The following is a 19,302-nucleotide window of genomic DNA, read 5'->3' as shown; positions in this document are numbered from 1 at the left end:
CAACACTGAAACTGCTCCTAGTAGAAGACATCTAAAAATGCTCACAAAATACAGAAAATATCTTTTAGAAATCATCCTTATCTGCCAGAAAGTAAAAGAAACATTTGCAGACAAAAAAACAATGGCAACAAGAAAGAGTAAATCTACAAGGTTAGTAAACACTGGAGGCTTGGGCCCACCCTGAGAGACTATGTCAAATCCTGGGGCTTTCAGGCCTGGATTCAGAATGACCATCTGAACTCTGGTCTGGAAGACCAACTCCCAAGATCTTGGGGAAAGTCTACAAATGAAAGACATCCCCTGAAATAAAATTAGGATGCTCTAAATACAGCATACTCAGTTGGTCACCTAGGAAATAAAATACCCTACAGAGAAAGACACTAGGGATATATATGCCTTTCTTGGCCATCCTACTAGATATAAAGCCATAAGAAAAAAAAAGAATCTTGAAAGATATTTCTAACTATAAACCTGTAATGAGGTTTGAAGCTGGAATTCACATTACTTGTATGGTCTAGAAACTCTTAAGCCAAAAACACAGAGTAAAGTGGTCCTGGCCTTCTATGAATGTCTTGCCACCCTACCCTCAAAAACATACAAAAAGATATAGATATAAAAGGTCAAAACTATACTGCATCAAGCTTCTGAATCCAATGACCAATTATTTTATTCTTTTTTTAAAAAGTTTACTTATTTGGGGGTGGGGGGAGGTGTGCAGAGAGAGAGAGAGAGAGAGAGAGAGAGAGAATCCCAAGCAGGCTCCATGCTGGCAGCACGGAGCCTGACATGGGGCTTGATCTCACAAACCATGAGATCATGACCTGAGCCCAAATCAGGAGTTGAACGCTTAACCAACTGAGCCACCCAGGTACTCCCCAATGACCAATTTAAAAGAAATACAGAAGAAAAAGCACACACTAAATGACAAAACAGGGAAGTAAGCACCATGATCTAGACTAAGGCAAATTCTGCAGTACAAATGTGGCAGATATTATTTTCTGAAAATGACTGGAAAAATATGCTCCTATCCTGCATATTTTTCTACAATGTAAAATTGCTATCCCTCCAACAAACAATGAAGCCCTTCCTTATCCCATTAAATGAACTAGTTTAACCAATCAACTATAGCAAAATAAAAAATAAAGCTATGCCAGTTGTGGGTGTAGCCATGAAATGGCCTTGCATCTTCCACTCATAATTCTTGGAAGTCACCTTCCATGTACCAAGTACATAACAAGATAGCCATGCTGCAAGAAGCCTAACCCACACAGAAAGGCTCTGAAGGATGATAGGCCATGTGGAGAAAGAGAAGACAGAGAAACAGACAGACAGACACACCAAGGAACATCAAGGTACTAGGCATGTGAGACATGTGAGTGAGTGAAGAATCCATCCTGGACAATCAACACAGCCAACCCTTCAGATGTCACTAACTGCAAAGGCAGGAGAGACCTCAAGCAAGGACACAAGACTGGACATGAGTCAATAATTGCTAGAACTGGGTGATAAACCTCTGGAGTTATACCATCTGTCTACTTTTATATATGTTTAAAACTTTCTATAATAAAATATGTTTTATGGGAATAAATAAAAGTAAAGAGTTCCTGGGTTGGTTGGACTCTCCTATACCTCCCAGAAGCAAATAAAATCTTCTCTGGAAGGCTTTGAAGCACTTGCATGGGAAGACTAGCTTATAACTGTTTTTTTACAAAAAAAAAAAAAAAAAAAAAAAGACAATGAGAAGACACACTGGAAGTAAGAGAGGAAAAAAACAAAGTTCAAAATCAAATCTGCAAAGACAGCAAATGTATAAAATAATAAAAGACTTTATGGAAAAATAATAAAGAAGTTAAGAACTATCAAAGCTGGATAGAAAGATTTGGAAAATAACAGAATGGAACTTCTAAATACAAAAAAAAAACTATAATTCTTGAAAGGAAAAATTCAGTGGCTAGTTTGCTGACAGAATAGAACCAACAGAAGAAATAATTTAATAAAGAGAAAGAACTGAAGAAATTACCCAAAATATAACACAGAGACCAAAAGATAGGAAATGTAAAATAAAAACAAAAATAAAAAAACCCAAACCAAAAACAGATTAGAAGTAGAGCACAAGATGGAGATATACGACAAAATTCTACTTGGAATTCCAAAAGGATGTATTAGAGACTGAAAGAGTCAGACTTACAGAATTCTACAAGTGATAAAAGACAGGAAGATTCAATAATCTAATAATTAATAAAAGACTGGAAACCCAATTTTCCAATACACAATAAAAAGAGATCTACGCTGACACAAGTTACAGAGAAACTCCAGAATAAAGACAAAAGAGAAGATGATAAAAGCATCCAAAAGACAACAATGATTACTTACCAAGCAATGAAAAGTGTATTGACAGTTCACTTTTATGAAAGTCAGAAATGGAAAATAGCTTCTACATGCTGGAAGAAAGAGCTTTTAACCTACAGTATATATCCAGAGAAACCATCTTACGAGAATGGAAGTGAGACAAACACATTTTCAGATGAACATAAATGAGGGTTTACCACACAAAGATCACCCCAGAAAAAATTTCAATAGTCTAGTAAATAAGTACTGTTTAGAGGAAATAATGCAGTCTAAAGAAAACTCTTCCAAAATGGAAGATCTGAAATGCAAAAAAAAAAAAAAAAAAAAAAAAAAAAAGCAAAGAAAACAGTAAATTTGCATATAATTCTAAAAATACTGACCATGTCTAATTAGATTTTAAAATCCAGATAGCAATCAAATCTAGGTAATAAGAACATAGGACTCAGGAAGGAAGATCAACATTAAAGCATTCTTTAGCCATTAGCAGTTTTCACCAGAAGGATAAACACACTGAATACCTTCAGAACTTAAATATGCATATTAAAATATATAACATAATCACTACCAGAAAAGATAAAGTGTATAACTTTCAAACTAACACAAAACAAATTAGAATGAAGACAATAAAAAAAAAACTGTATCAACCTAAAAGAGGGCAAGAAAGGAGAATAAAAAAGAAAGAACAGTGAGGCAAATAGAGTGTTAGGGAAGTAGAAAGCAAAAATAATGTGGTAAAAATGAATCCAAATCTATTAGTCATCACCATCTATTTAAATGGATTCAATATTTTAGTTAAGAGAAAAGACTGTAAAAATGGATCCTATGTGTTATTTACAAAGAGACACAAGACACAAGGTATATTGTAAATAAAAGACTGGAAAAATACATATCAGGGAAGTGAAAATTAAGTTACCAAACCTTTATTAGTACAAAATAAAATAAGCTTTAAGGCCAAAAGCATTGTTAGAAACAAAGAGAGGCACATAAAAAGTTCAATTCACTGAAAAGATAAAATAGATACAAATGTGGATGTACTTAACAACATGGCTTCAAAACAAATAAAGCAAATATTAACAGAAAACAATATGTACAAAAACTCCAATGTAATAAACTGCTTCTTTGAAAAAGGCTAATAAAATTAACAAACCTCAGGCTAAATCATCAAGGAAAATAAAAAGCACAAATCAGGGGTGCCTGGTGGCTCAGTCAGTTAAGTGTCCAACTTTGGCTCAGGTCATGATCTCACGGTTCGTGGGTTAGAGCCAGATTGGGCTCTGTGCTGACAGCTCAGAGCCTGGAGCCTGCTTCGGATTCTGTGTCTCCCTCTCTCTCTCTGCCCCTTCCCAGCTCACACTCTGTCTCTTTCTCTTGAAAAATAAATAAACGTCAAAAATAAATAAATAAATAAATAAATAAATAAATAAATAAATAGTTTTAAAAAGCACAAATCAATGACATTAGGAATTTAAAGGGAAAAGTAACATTCAGATTAGGAAACAAAGATAATACTATAAACAACGTATCAACAAATTTGAAAATATTGGGGAAATGGAACAAAATATAGGAAAATATGTTACCAAATAGAAAAATAGAAATTATGAATATTTTGCAACCATTAGAACATTTTGATCATCAGTTTTATAAGTTCCACATAGAACCTACTCAGCTCATATAGTTTTACAAGCATGTTTGATTATTCAAAAAAAAGATCACTGGCATATTACACACAATAAAGAGAGTATTATATTCTATTTCAGAGAATGGAATGGAAATGGAATAGGAGGAGAAACACTCCCCAGCTCTTTTATAAGGATAACGTATTCCTGATACCAAAATCAGACAGGGACACTATGAGAAAGAAAACTTGCAGGCCAATTTTACTCTTAAACAGAAGCAAAAATCCAAAATATAGACATACATATTATACTATAATATATAATATATATTATGCTATAATATATATTATACATTATACTATATATGTTATATATCATTATAATTTATATATAAATATGAAAACTATGTATTAAAAAACCCTACCAGGTTGCAAGGTTGGTAAAATGACAGAAAATCTATTACTGTCACTCACCAAGTCAACAGATCAAAAACAAACAAACATGTTTTTATCTCAATAGCTTCAAAAAGAGTATTTGTCACTGTCTTCATTAAGGACAGTTACCACATTAAAATCAGATGAAGGATGACAGTGGCTGAATGGTAAACAGCTTATCCTGCCCTCTTCGGTGGTGAAGGAAATATGATTTCAAACAACTTTTTCAGATTGAAATGAGATCTATCCTAAAGTATTCTATTGAGGGGATGTGTCAACACAAAGTGTTCTGTGACTCTGCCAAGTCAGAAAGAATATTAGCTGTAATAAAACTCTCAATAAAACTGTCTTGGTTTTGAATAAATTAGTATTTCCTAGTACTATAAAGAAAGTGGAAGGCAATGATAACCATTACTACAAACATTTACCTTGAGTTTATGCTCTTTCCTGTTCACAATCACAGCTGTGATTTGCTGGTCCATGAAAATCAGAATGGTGACCAACAAAGCAGGGATCGCAGCTGCAAGGTACACCCACCAGGGGTTTCCTCCAAATGGTGGGACAAACCAACCTCGGTTTGGACTTGTTGGCTTGAAGAAGAAGGAGAACATTTTCAAAACGATATTAATACATACTGTTTGGTGAAAAATCAATGGGAGAGATACACTTTGATTTCTGGAGAGCCAACATTTCAATATCAGAAACCGTTTTACTGATAGGTTCAACAAAGATTAGTCACCAAAAATTTCCTAAAGGTGATTATTTTTAAGGCAGTTTTTTAAATGAAGGAGACTAAGACTATAGGCTCAAGGAAAACAAGTAAATGCCATTTTGTGTATTTAGGATGATCTAAGGTAAGGACTCAAGATGGAAGAATGTGACTTAAGTTTAAAGAGCAGCCATTAAAAAAACCCAAATGTAATAGTCAGTAAAGACACAGACAAGAAATTTGAATGAATTTTGTTCATGAATTTTAGAAATTATACCAAAGTTATTTCTACTACTGACAAATTGTAATCGTTTCACATCATATTATATAGAAAAGGTACAAATATTTTTTTTTTATTTTATAATAGAACTTGTTTAATACTCTGGTCTTTCTTATACATATGAACAGTGACCCAGAATAACTGGTTAAATCCTCAGAAATGCTACCAAAAATGAAAAAGATGATCATTTTCCCACTTCTCCTGGAATATTTTTCTATCCTCTTCCTAACATTAAATAATGAAAATAAAACAGAATCCTATAAATTCTTTTCTCTATGTTTACTATCAAGAAAGTCTCACTTCTCTGAAGATATTTGTCTTCCGTCTCCCTTTGCTCATAACTACATCACTGAATCCATCCACATTTTATTCCTTTACCAGGTTGTGAGCTTGGAAGGAGGGAACAACTTTCTCTTGTTCATCAGTACATTTCATATCCCCTGGAAAGGGCCTGACTCAAAGCAAACATTCAATAAACATTGACTTAAATGAACTAATCACTGAATGATTGAAAACTTATGTTTGCAAATGAATATGAGATGGCACAGATAATGCAACAAACATTCTGTTTGCTGTACCATATGGTCTCAGGGATGGAGAGAGAGGCTAGGAGTGCTCCATAAAACAGGTGAAAGACATAATGAAAAATTAGATAGGGATATATAAGAATGACTGAAATGTAAATTTTACCCATTAGGCCTGCACATACCGACAGATTTATAAAGTGAATAATTCTTATATCTTCTTTGTAATAATTAAAAAAATTTTTTTTAATATTTTGTTATTTTGGGGACAGGGAGAGACAGAGTGTGAGCAGGGGAGGGGCAGAGAGAGAGGGAGACACAGAATCTGAAGCAGGCTCCAGGCTGTCGGCACAGCCTGGCGCAGGGCTCGAACTCACAAACCGTGAGATCATGACCTGAGCTGAAGTCGGTCGCTCAACCGACTGAGCCACCCAGGCACCCCCTCTTTGTAATAATTAAAATGTACATTATATATAGACGTATGTATATATGGCAGGTAGTTTTGTAGCAGGAAAAGAGTAATAACATAATCTTAGGCATTTTCCTTACTCTTTCTGAGCTCCGATATCAACTTCATAAAATCAGTATGATGATAGTTGCATTACATCTTAGAATTATTATATGGACCAAGAAGGGGATTAGTTGCATGAAAATTCTTCAGCTCATTTTAAGTACTCTAAAACTATAAAGCAGAGTGTATTTTTCAATAAAACTCAATATAATGTGAACCCTGCATTTAATCATAATCAGGCAGTCAACTTTAGTGAAGGAATAGACAAAGAATATGTATGCACCTAGCAAAAGACCATTTCTGAAATAAGGAAATGGATAATCCTACAAAACCAACTCAAAAATATATGATGAACTAGAAATCCATAGCGTTCTACAAATGACCAAAAGCAGAAGTTCACCTACCTTGAACTCACTTGGCACAATTAATTTCGGAGTATCCACACCCACCAGGGCATCTATTACACAAAAGATCAGAATGGACAAGATAATGGCGAAGTCACTGATCAGTTTTCTTGCCTGAAAAAAATTAAAAAGAAACCAAGGAATGTTTAGTGCTGGATTAATATATTTGCCTGTGTTGGAAATGAACAAAGAATTCTGTCTTTATAGTAACAGCTTCACCAGCAAATTAAAGGAGGTGTCACACTGTAGAGAGATTATTTCTCAAACTGTTTTTGCATTGCTTTCTCATCTAGCCAGAAATAATCGAATCCCACAGAAGAAATCAGTGTGTGTGTGTGTGTGTGTGTGTGTGTGTGTGTGTGTGTGTGTGTGTATGGGGGGGGGGGAGGTTGGTGTTTGTGAGCTTATGCATGCATGCGCAGGCTGGGGAGAGAAGTCACAAATAATATATTCCTGAAATACTGTGCAAACATTCTTGCTGTACAGCATAAAGGATACCTAGATAAGGTTGAAATCTCAAGGCATATTGTAAAAACCTACACAAAAATACAGAATTCTATTTATAATTTGGGAATAGCATTGTGTGCATACAGCAACATAATTCCATAAGTTAACCTGAAAACACTGAGAATCCAGCAGGAAAGGGGTTACAAGTTCTAGGTGACTCAGTGTACTCAAGACCTCAGGGAAACATGATGTGATGGAAGATGAAGATTTGAGGACATCCCTAACTTTGTCAAAGAAAATGTTTTTCACTATAAGTTAGTGCTTAAAATGTCTGTATGTGGGGCATCTCTTCTCTACCACTTTTTAAATGTGGTTGCCATTAGCTGACAAACTTGGAGCTTCCTAAATATCTGCCTCTGGTCAGGACAAGAGCTGAGGTTTATGGGATGTAGAAAACCTTTCCCTTGTATGGCTGTAGAATGGTCATTTCTGAGTCAGTAGGGAAGCATGGGGTGTCTGGTGGCACTGACAATGGCTGGGGAGCATTACTAAGAACACAGGCACCTGAGTTTCCCCTAAGGTTTATACACATGGTGGCATGTAATCTGATCATTCGACAAGAATTTACTCACTAGCTTACACTTTAATCGGGTGCTAAGGATACCACAGTGAACAAAATAGACGCAATCCATGTCTTCACAAAGGGAACATACCCAAGGAAGCCTGCTCCCAAACGAATCAGGGTTGATTCAGTGGTTGTCAAGTTACCTCAGGGTGAGCAGTCAATGTTCTGGTATTGTCAGATGAAGAGAGATCAGGGAGGGACCGAGTGGCTGCACAGTTCTCAGGACAGGGAATCTTTTGAAAGAGTAGTGGGACTCCTGCAGTCAGATGTTCAGTAGGAACGGAACTGAGAAATGGAAGTACTTGGCAAGGTGGGTATGCCAAAGGCCACAGTAGTGCTCTCTTCTTGACCACTGCCCGGTGCCAGGAGCCTTGGGTCCTAACTAGCAGCAAGACCAAAGATGGCCTATTTGCTTTGAATTCATTTCCTTTTGAAGGGCTGGATTTTGCTAGGTTTGGCTTGCTTAAGAACTACACACAAAAAAAGGCAGAAAGTCAGCTATGGGATGTGTTAACTTGCCAGTTAACACCAATCATACAGTAATGTCAAGCACAAATAAATGGCAGGGGTCAATCTGGGGAGGAAAATATAGGGCAGCAGTTAGGAGCACAGTATCTAAAGTCAGATGACCTGGGTTGGAATGCTAGCACCATTATTTCCTCTCTGTAAATATATATCCTTTCTTAGCTTCAATTACTCCATCTGCAAAATGTAGCCAAAATAATCCCTACAAACTTCATCAGTTTGTTATAAGAATTAAATAAGACAAGCCATGAAAGTTTTTATCATAACATCTGGAACATAATAGATTCGCCTAATACATGTTAACTATTGTTATTTCAAGTTCCATGAGGTCTCTTTGGCTGCAGAAACCACTGGAATAACTAAATAATCTACCATCAGGAGGTCTTAAGAAGGAATTATCAATTCCAAGAAACAAGACATGATATGGAAGCCCAGTAATAATATGGAACTGCCACTCAACAAATTTTGGTTGGAAGTATTTGGAATCCCTGCAGAAAAAGGATGTTTCCCAGGGCTCAGTACTGGAGGAAACTCCCATTCTTAAGCTTTGTACAAGTAAGTGTTGGCAAAGGCAATTCAAGAGGGTCTGGCAAAGATGGTCATGTGAAGCATGCTTAGGAACTATTAAGATGTTATAATTGCTCTCTGGTCCAGTAGGTCATAAATCACTGGAAGACCAGAGGTCTTTTTGCAAAGGCAAAAAGAAGTTCTCTTTTTTTACCACCCTCCCAGTCCTTACCCAAAAAATCTAATTTGTTGACAATTTAGATATGCTAGACGTTGTTCAAAAGGGGGGGGATGGTTATTAAAAAGACAGTGCTCCTCCTTTTTCTCATAAACAGAAGAAGAGAAGTAGAGGGTGGCAAATGAATTAAATCTGCAATTCCTTGGTATAAAGTCCCAAGGAACTGTACCTCTGGCCCTCTAGGAGACAGATCTGCATGACTGGAATCACTACCAAACACCTGGGACATGTTTCTTCCTTAGTTAGAAGAGGTATTCTTAGCCTTCCATAAACTAAACACTGAAGCCCTAAATCTGCTCTTTCAGTTCTCTTCATCTTTATTAACGGCAGCTTATTTTTTCCTATTGCTTAGGCCAAAAACCATCCACATAACTCTTCTCTTTCTCTCATATCCTATATCTAATGGATCAGCAAATGACCTTCAAAACATATTCAGGATGCTGCCACTTCTCACCACCTCCACTGCTCCTTTGTCTAAGGCACCACTCTATCTCCTGTGGTTTCCTGCTTCCTATCTCATTTTCCTGATTCTATACTTGCCCCCCTTCAGTACACTGTCAAGGTATCCCAGAATAATGATGTTAAAACTTTGGTCAGACAATGTGGTAGGCAAAACAATGCCCCCTAAGGAAGTATACATCCTACTTCTTGGAAACTGAATATGTAATGTTGCATGGCTAGAGAGAATTGGGTTGCACATAGAATTAAGGTTGCTAATCAGATAACCTTGAGTTTGAAGAAATGATTTGGGATTATTCTGGTGGGTCCAATGTAATCACCAGGGTTCTCATAGATGAAAGGGGCAGGCAGGAGAGCCAGTGTCAGAGTGATGTGCTATGAAAAAGACTCAACTGGCCATTGTGGGCTTTGAAGATGGAGGAAAGGGCCATGAGTCAAGGAATGTGGGTGGCCTCTAAAAACTTCTAAAAGCAAGGGAATTCTTTCAAGGGAGCCTCCAGAAAGAACACAGCCTTGTCAATTCCTTGACATTAACCAATGGGACCCATTTCAGTCTTCTGACCACCATATCTCAAGACAATAAATCTGTAATGTTTTAAGCCATCATATTTATAAAAATTTGAAATAGCAGCCATAGGAAACTAATATAAATAAATAGATTACCTATTTTAGTTATTAGTTTCCCAAATTTATATATATGTGGAAGAAATACATATGTGCAAGAAATGTACATAGTTCATATACAATATACATAAATATATCTTGGAAGAACTTCAGCAATGATATTCTTGTCAACTGTGGCACTATTGTAAGTTTAAAAGTAGCTAAAAAGACAAATGTTAATAAGATTTGAAATTACATTTCTTAAAATTTATGGGGTAAAAGGGCTACTTTATTAACAATATTGCTTAACCTCATTAAAAATCACAGCCAGGGTGATATGTTCTATATAAAATACTCACTTCTATTTCCCCTTCCTTCCCCTTAAATTGTACAATAGAGCTCAGTTACAGCAGAAACCACTCCTGGAGAGTGTTTATTGTCAGACATGCATTTCTAAGACACTAGATCCAGTTTAAACTTCATAGTAAGGAAATTGATTTTTCCCAGGCCACCTTTGTATTCGACTCCAAATCCTTTAATTGGAGAAGGCAGGTAGGGGTGCTATTTTAGTAGGCTGTTCAGGTCTTACCGTATACTAAAATTAAACTTTAATTCAAACAAGGTAAAACTGACAGTAGAACTAGAAAGTGCCCTAAAAATGTCAAGTACTGAGTAAATACAGCTTTTACTAGATACACTCTAGGACCTGTGAACGAGAGCTTTCTCTGAGTCTGACTTTAAGGAGATAAGAATCACTCTCTTGAGGTTCTTCTCACATTTCCAAACACACTTAGAAAAAAAAATACATGAAGTTCCTTTCATTTTGTTTATTTTAACTTCCATTTTCATCAAACTTGAGCAGTTTCAAAAACTCTAAAACATCACCCTTTTATGTGCCAATATATAAATAAAGAAATCAAATAAGAAATCCATAGTTCTTGGGGGCACCTGGGTAGCTCAGTCGGTTAAGTGTCTGACTTTGGCTCAGGTCATGATCTCACATTTTGTGAGTTCAAGCCCCACATCGGGCTCTGTGCTGATGGCTCAGAGCCTGGAGTCCACTTCAGATTCTGTTTCTCCCTGTCTTTCTGCTCCTCCCCTGCTTGCACTCTGTCTCCCTCTCTCAAAAATAAACCAAAAAAAAAAAAAAGAAAGAAAGAAAGAAAGAAAGAAACCCATAGTTCTTTTTTTTCTCAATATATGAAATTTATTGTCAAATTGGTTTCCATACAACACCCAGTGCTCATCCCAAAAGTGCCCTCCTCAATACCCATCACCCACCCTCCCCTCCCTCCCACCCCCCATCAACCCTCAGTTTGTTCTCAGTTTTTAAGAGTCTCTTATGCTTTGGCTCTCTCCCACTCTAACTTCTTCTTTTTTTTTTTTTCCTTCCCCTCCCCCCATGGGAGAAACCCATAGTTCTTAATTCCCTTCTAGATCTCACTGGTCATGATTAGAGGTACCAAAGTTTTCATGAGAAACAAGTTTCCACAAGATTTCACATCCAATCTTATAGATTTGGAGGCCTCAAACCTAGCTTGAACAGACATAACCCATGGATGTCCCTGTAGCCAAACACTAAGCCTCTCCAGGTTCAAACTTCAATATCCTAGGAATATAAACTATGGCAATCTAAGTGAAATACAAACTAAGATAACTTATATATAGCAAGGGCTTGCTATAAACAAAAATAGTTGTGTTTTTTTTTTAATGGTACAGTGATGTGCTACAATGTATAAGATATTTCCTACCTCCATTCATGAATACGGCAAAGAAAAATGTGTTTCAATTAAGATTATTTTATATAAGACTGGTTTTGAGCTATTTGTTTGTTTGCCACTTTTTAATTATAAAAATGAAAAGAAAAATATTTCTGTCCTCTTCAGAATTAATTATAAAATATCTTGATTAATCTAATAAGAAACAATCAGCTTAGCTATTTAAACTACCAGAGCAAAGAAGAAATGACACGGATGGGAAGGGAAATTCAAGTAACCATACACTGTTCTCCATTCTTGGGCAAAAACAACCTAATAAATCTATTATAAACATATTCTTCATGAAGGATGGTACTTACAAATTATTAAGAGAGTCATAATCATGGAGACACCAACGGGGAGAAGCTAGTTAATTTACAGCAGGGAGAAATGAGTTTGGTTTCCCTGAAGCCCCAGAAGACATTTGGTTTTCACTTTGGAAAGGCTACAGCTGCTCCTGAGTTAACGGGGGAAAGGCTGTGGGCCTGCAGAGCAGCTCTCGATGGATGGAGCTGTTACAGAGACAAGTACGGCAGCAGGCACCCTGTGGGTTCTCGATAAATATTAATCAATGATGTCAGTTCTTCTCACAATGGTGAGACTGCTAAACAACAGTGTAAAAGAGCATTTATTCCAGATGAAAAACAGTATACCAGATAAATGTGGTGCCTTCTGGCAATCGTGAAAAGGCACAAAATACCATGAGAATTTTGAAATTGGATTCCCTCCCTAGTAGCCAAAGCACAGCACTATAAAATAAATAAGCACTAATATCAGTATAGCAATCATAATACACTGTACTTTGAATCAATAATACTCACTGTAATTAGAATTCAATAAAAGTAAAGTGTGATTTAGACTCCAGGATTTTCACCCTGTAACGTCCAGAGTCAGAGAGCTGGGGAACAAAGAAGGGAAATGGATTGGGCACTTTATCTGAGTGGGGCTTAGAGCTTCCGAATGAAAGTCTACCTGAAAGAGAAAATAGTATTTCCAATCACGGAACAGAGGTGGAGTGGGCCTACAAAGCAGTTCGGAAGGAAAGTTGGTGATATTTCACGCTTGGGACTCTTCCTGCCTCCTGCTGTAAACCTGAGCAGAGCACGAAACCTATTAAGTGTATGCCAGAAGCAAATAATCAGATTGCATGAGAGATGCTGTACCTCAACCTGGTCACTATATTCTAAGTAGAGAGTACAAATCTGGAGCTGATCCAGAGATGGGTAACCAGAGGAATAGGGTTCCAGAAAACCCACTGCATAAAAAATGATGGTCGGCCTCGAGAAGTTGCAGAAAGTGTCTTCAAATATGTGACATCTGTCACAGGGAAGAAGGACAAACTTGTCCTGTGTAGCTTCAGAGGGCAAGGGCAGATCCTGGGGACAGAGGCTGTGGCAGGCAAGATTTGTGTTTCTATCAGGAATTCTCTCAGAGATAGGAGCTCCTGTTCTAGGAAGCATTCCGCAGAGGAACACTTGTCAGAAATTAAGAGGTGGTATTGGACTAGATGGCATTCAAAGTCCTAACGCTAAAATTCAATCATTAAGACCCAGTTAACAAAATTTCTTGGCCCTCTAATAGTGTTGTCTTGATATGGCCCCCAACAGCATACAAGAAAGAGTTCCAGGACTTAAAAAGAAAGGTGGTTTTATAATTATATTAAGGTACAAAAATCAACATTTTAAAAAGAGTAATTATTAAGTCATGTGTATAAATCAGACAATCTGAAAATGGAGTAGGAGGTCATTTTGTGTTGATGAATGGATTTCAATGCTGGTAACTTTCCTATGATGATCAAGTAAGCTGAAAGAACTCAGGACCAATAAAGAACCATGGTCAAAATTACTGTCCATAGACTGTTTAAGAGCACTCACAGAACACTTGGCCCCTTAGTGCTCCTAATCTTATTTTTCTTATGGCTCAATTCAGGTTAACTGCATTTTTTGTCATATGTCTATAAGAACTGAAGTATTTGTAATCTTTGTTAAATGTTTAATAGGCTGAGTTGTAGTTATAACCAAATATCCCTTTGTTAGTCTTACGAAAAAATATGAAAATCAATTTTAGATTAAAAACAAATTTGACTTTGAAAATTACTTTTCTTGGTATACAACAACACAAGAATTTGAAAATCTGATTCCCCTTCACTGACAGCAAGGACATTTTCTGGATAAGTTTCAGTGGCATAATGTGGTCTGATGTTTCTGCAAGAAACACCCAAACATCACCCAACATTACCAACACTAGAACGTAGGATGGAGAATACATGCCCATTAGTTCTTACTAGTTTTTGGATGCATTATTGGTTTTAGTTTGACAGTTATTTACCAAGAGAGTTTCTGGGGAAAAAAAAGAAAACAGAAAGGGATGTCACCTAATTCTTGTAAAGAGTTGTTTACCAACTAAACACATCCAACTTTAATAGAACTGTCACAGGCCAAAATGTCAACTAAAAGTCACGGAGCCAGAAATATAGCAAATTGTGGAATTGTAGACTGTGCTTCACATGGATGAAAACTAAATGTGTTACCTAACTGAAATGCTCATTATATTTCCACTGAAATTACAGAAACTCTGTACTTTTTTCTTATACATAAAGCCAGCTCCTCAAACCATCATCAAATTACTTAGGTCACAGGAAAGCACCGAAGTGTGATGCCATAGAAGACAGTAAGCATGAATGGATCAGAAGAATCAAAATGAGTCACACTCATCTGAAAGCCCAAAAATCTAACTTATTCAACAAATATATATTTACTTCCTACTATGTGCCAGACTCATGAATTACCTATCTTTGTATCCCTACCCCCTCGAATTGTATCAAGCACACATTAGGGACACAATATTTTTTTTCAATATTAAATGATAAATTAATTAATTATAGAGTATAAAATACTGGGTTTTTTTAAAGGGTATCAAAGAAAATTCTTCTCAAGTGTCATCTAAATAAAGTGTAAAAAGTGTTATAGCTGTTGACGTTACCTGGAGTTCATTTTATTTACTTAACTGACAATAACAATCAGAAGGCACATTAAAAAGAGAATCTTACCATTATACCAGTTCATGTGACAGTCAAAACTGTTACTTACACTAAGTGGGGGAAAAAGAGGAAATTAAGTAGCTCCTTAAGAAACACATTTTCATGCCAATGACATACAGCAGTCAGCCATATTACATTTGACTATATCAAAGTATCAACAAATTTTGTCTAATTCAGGTTCTATAGATTTATGAGTTCCACGACCACTAATCACAATCCTGCTCTAAATTACTGCTTTCATTTTGCCAGCACACATGCAGCCATGGTATCTTCCTTGCGTGCATATAATCCCTTATCAATATGGGACTCTGGAAGACCATTTCATGTTAATGTCCTGAGCCATCTGCCACAGAAGATTACAGATTATGCTGTGATGCCCCTACAGGAAGCTCTGATGCCAAAAGACTTTGACTAAAGACTTGAGGCTGACATAATAGCCCAGTAACTATATATGGTAACGATCTGAAGCGCTCCTCTCAAAAGAATGGGGACCACAAAGAAGACAGGCAGTGGTGTACTGGCATTCCATCAATATTCCCCTCGGTATTAGGGCTCTCTGGACAAGCCTGATATACAAATTAAATTCCTGATAGACAGGCTAGCAAAGACAAACTCTTTTACTGTAAGTGCTTGTCTTGATGAATTGCTAGTAGCTTCCTGAGGGATGGAAAGAGTGGATAACTGACCCTGGTCTAAGCAAAAGTAATGATGGGCTGAACTAGAGGAACAGGAGTGTAAGTATAGGGAGAGAGATTAGAGCAGGATAATCAAGGGGACTGTGACAAGTTTAATTTGATAATCAAAAAGAAAATTTGCAGAGGCAAATAAAATGCTATCATCTTTTGTCACATCAAAGTTTCTACTGCTTTTCACCATGCTCTCCACCTTGGGAGACTGGCCTGTGGTCTGAAGTAGATTCCCTTTCCTCTCCAGCTGGGTTTAGCCTGCAGCAGCTTGGGCAGGCCATCAGAAGTAAAAGAGAGATAGATCAAAATACTTATTCCCATAGCTGTATTGCTGTGAGACTTCCTCAGGCCGGCTATATCCCTCAGCCTGAGCTCATGTTACCTCCCAGGACAGCTCTCTCGACTCTTTTCCTCTGGGGTCCAGCAACCATTCCCTTTGCACAACCTTTGGGCCAGGGATAGTAACAACCCACTGTTCCTAGCACTGGACACTACATTCTCCCTCATGGGTTCCCTAAACTTAACTGTACTTTGGAAATGATGCTTTTTACTAAACCCCTCAAATCATCCCACCTGAGTGTATAATTTGCTTCCTGCTCAGACTGACACACCAAATATGATTCTGGGATTTTGATCTTGGATGGCTGTGAGGGTAGATGATACTATGAGCTGAGATAAGGAATACAGGAAGATGAGTATGTTCAAATGTGGAAAGAAAAACCACATCTTGAAGTTGCTATATAACAACTGTAGATCATCCACAGGCAGAGGTTGGCAGCAGCTGTAAAAGCAGACGTGGCATAAAGATGGAGATAAAAATTAATTTTGAGAAATTTGTAAGTACTGATCATTGCCATAAGCTCTAGCTTAAAATAGAGAATTCATTTAATTTAGGAGATGGAGTCAGCAAACTCTCTCTAAAATTACAGAACTGTAGAGCTTAAAAGGATGTTAATTGTCTTCTAGCTGAGCTCTCCTTTTCTGGGTGTTATAACTGAAGTCCAAGGTTAGCCATCAAAGGGCTACTGTTAGTTAATGGCAGTGCTGGCAGTGGAGCTTCTGGGTTCTCCCATCTATGTGTGCTCTTTCCACAAAATGCAGCCTTTCCCTCTATTTTGCTGTTTCCCACTAGTCATCAAGTATGGAGTACTTAGTCTGCACCCAGCCTTGTGCTTATTGATGTGAGGAATAATGGAGAAGTAAAACAGAATTCCAGCGGCTTACAGTCTTAATTGACTAAAATACAAATGTTTAGAAACGAGAGTGCTAGAGAGAAATGGCCTGTCACGCTAAAGGAAAAGAGGACATTTTGTAGGACAGGGGCACTGTCATCCGGCATGATCACTTTGAGATTTTAGCAATTTCATGTGCATTGTTGGTGTGAGTGAGGAAGTAGTAACAGTTGGTTCAATTATTGCCCCAGCATTCAAGGATTGTCTAATTTATTCTATTTAAGCATACAAATTTTTATTGTAGAATAACATGAAGCATAAAGATCTATAAATCTATTGGTTCCTATCTTTAGAGACCCTCCTTCTAAATGACAGCTTAAGTCCAAACACATTTTGGCAAATGAGAGAGCAGAAAATATATTCTTATTATTCATGCAGTGTGAATTTATCGATGTATTGTTATTATTTAGCTGTAAACATAAAGTGAGTAGGAGAGATGATGGTCTGAAAGCCTACACACCTCAACATTGCTCCTTAGAAATCACATATATTTTCTGCCCCCTGTTTATTTTATGATTGCTGTATATAATTCTAAACTTTGCTGAGAAGCCTCTTAGTAGGAATTGAAACTGGATTGCTATCATTATTCTATTTTCACATGCTCATAACTTTCTCAGCAGCATTTATCAAATGCTGACAAATGACCTGCTTGGGCTCTTATAAAGGGAAAATTCCTTTAAGTCTGAAGAGCTGTTATCAATTTGGGAGTTACCGCTGGAAGAAAAAGGTGATGTCTACATAGGCAGTTGAAATGATCTATATTTATCTTAAGGATGAAACTAGTTTATTTTGTAAATTACAACTAACAATTGCTTCACAAATTTTTTGTTTTCCACCTGCTATGTCTATATAATTTCAGGCTTTGGCAAGTGGAAGAGATAAAAAGGTGATAATTCCTGAAGTGTGAGCCGGGGGTGGGGGGGGAGAGAAAGAGGGGTCTAATGGATTAATAATTAAGAAGGAAAAACCTCAACAGAGAAGAAGCAATTGTCCTCAAAGACGTTTACCCAAGGCATCTGGTCCACACAAAACTCATACCATTGAAAAGGTGGACTAAGTTAACACATTTCCCTGTGTAACTGGTGTTACAAGCTCAAATATCTTCAGGGACAGGCAGTTAATCTGAAATTGCAAAGCAGCCAAGTCTTAGAGTTATGAGGACAATAACTACCTGCAAAGTATAGGCTCCACCCAAGGCCTCGTGTGTGTGCATGTGTGTGTGTGTGTTCACAAACTATGGGCTAAACAAAGAATGGCTGTAGGCTGAATTATGCCTGTTTACCACTGTTTTGTGATGCCCATTTTAGACACATTAAATTGAATGCTTCTTTCTATGTTTCACTTTGTGGAGATTTTTCTTTTTTTTTTTTTTTCTTATAATTTTTTTTTCTTATAATTTTTTTTTTTTTACATTTTTGAGAGACAGAGTGAGACAGAGAGTGAGCAGAGGTGGGGAAGAGACAGAAGGAGACACAGAATCTGAAGCAGGCTCCAGGCTCTGAGCAAGCGTTCAGCAGAGAGCCCGATACAGGGCTCGAACCCAGGAACCATGAGATCATGACCTGAGCTGAAGTCGGACACTTAACCAACTGAGCCACCCAGGCACCTTGACTTTGTGGAGATTTTTCATTCCTTAGGCCAGCTAGTTTGGGACATTTCATTATTGCTATGGTCTCAGTGTTGTGTCTGCCTCAAATTTGTATGTTGAGATCCTAAACCCCCCCAAAAAAGATGGTATTAGGAGGTGGCGCCTTTAGGGAGGTACTTAGGTCCTAAGGGTGGAGCCCTCATGAGTAAGATTAATGTTTTTATAAAAGAGGTCCCGTAGAGAGCCCTTCCTCCATGTTTGAACATAGTGAAAAGGTGCTGGCTATGAGCCAGGAGGAAGGCCTTTACCCAACCATGCTGGTACCTGACCTTGGGCTTTCCAGCCTCCAAAAACGTGAGAAATAAATTGTTGTGGTTTATAAGTCACCCGTCTATGCTATTTTGTTATAGCAGCCCAAACAGACGAAAACAGTTATCAATCTTTCCCTTTATTTTCAACTCTATAAGAAAAATCAGTTTTTATAAGAAAAAGTCAGAAAGTTTCCTGGGTGAAAGTGAATATATGATGATTCATTTCCTAGGAATTGAAAGAAAGGAATTTCAGCAACTGCATCTCTTGTCTTCTAAAGTCTTTCCACTTCTTCTACACAAAACACAAGGGGAGAGATTTCATGAGATTCTAGCTGCTTAGAGCAGCTCATTGATAAAAATCAGGTATAATCAAGATTACCTAAGAAAAACTGACATCTTAAACACTGAGAACTGAACTGCAAAGCAAAGGATTATCTTAGTTTCACTCTGCAGGTAA

The 19,302-nt window shown here is 37.2% G+C and overlaps 1 protein-coding gene across 1 annotated transcript in view; it reads right to left on the bottom strand.

The window, feature by feature from the left end:
* The window catches only part of SLC4A4 (solute carrier family 4 member 4), a 306,906-nt gene that overhangs the window by 31,322 nt on the left and 256,282 nt on the right, over positions 1 to 19,302 (bottom strand). The window contains exons 17-18 of the mRNA XM_049630606.1: positions 6,828 to 6,941; positions 4,828 to 4,989 (exon numbers count right to left, since the gene is read on the bottom strand). Coding sequence (XP_049486563.1) covers positions 4,828 to 4,989; positions 6,828 to 6,941 — 276 coding nt within the window. The remainder of the gene's footprint in view (positions 1 to 4,827; positions 4,990 to 6,827; positions 6,942 to 19,302) is intronic.

The sequence above is a fragment of the Panthera uncia genome, chromosome B1, assembly GCF_023721935.1.
Source record: "Panthera uncia isolate 11264 chromosome B1, Puncia_PCG_1.0, whole genome shotgun sequence".
NCBI classification, from domain to species: domain Eukaryota; kingdom Metazoa; phylum Chordata; class Mammalia; order Carnivora; family Felidae; genus Panthera; species Panthera uncia.
Note: the sequence above shows the minus strand (reverse complement) of the source record. Positions and strands in the feature narration are given on the sequence as shown.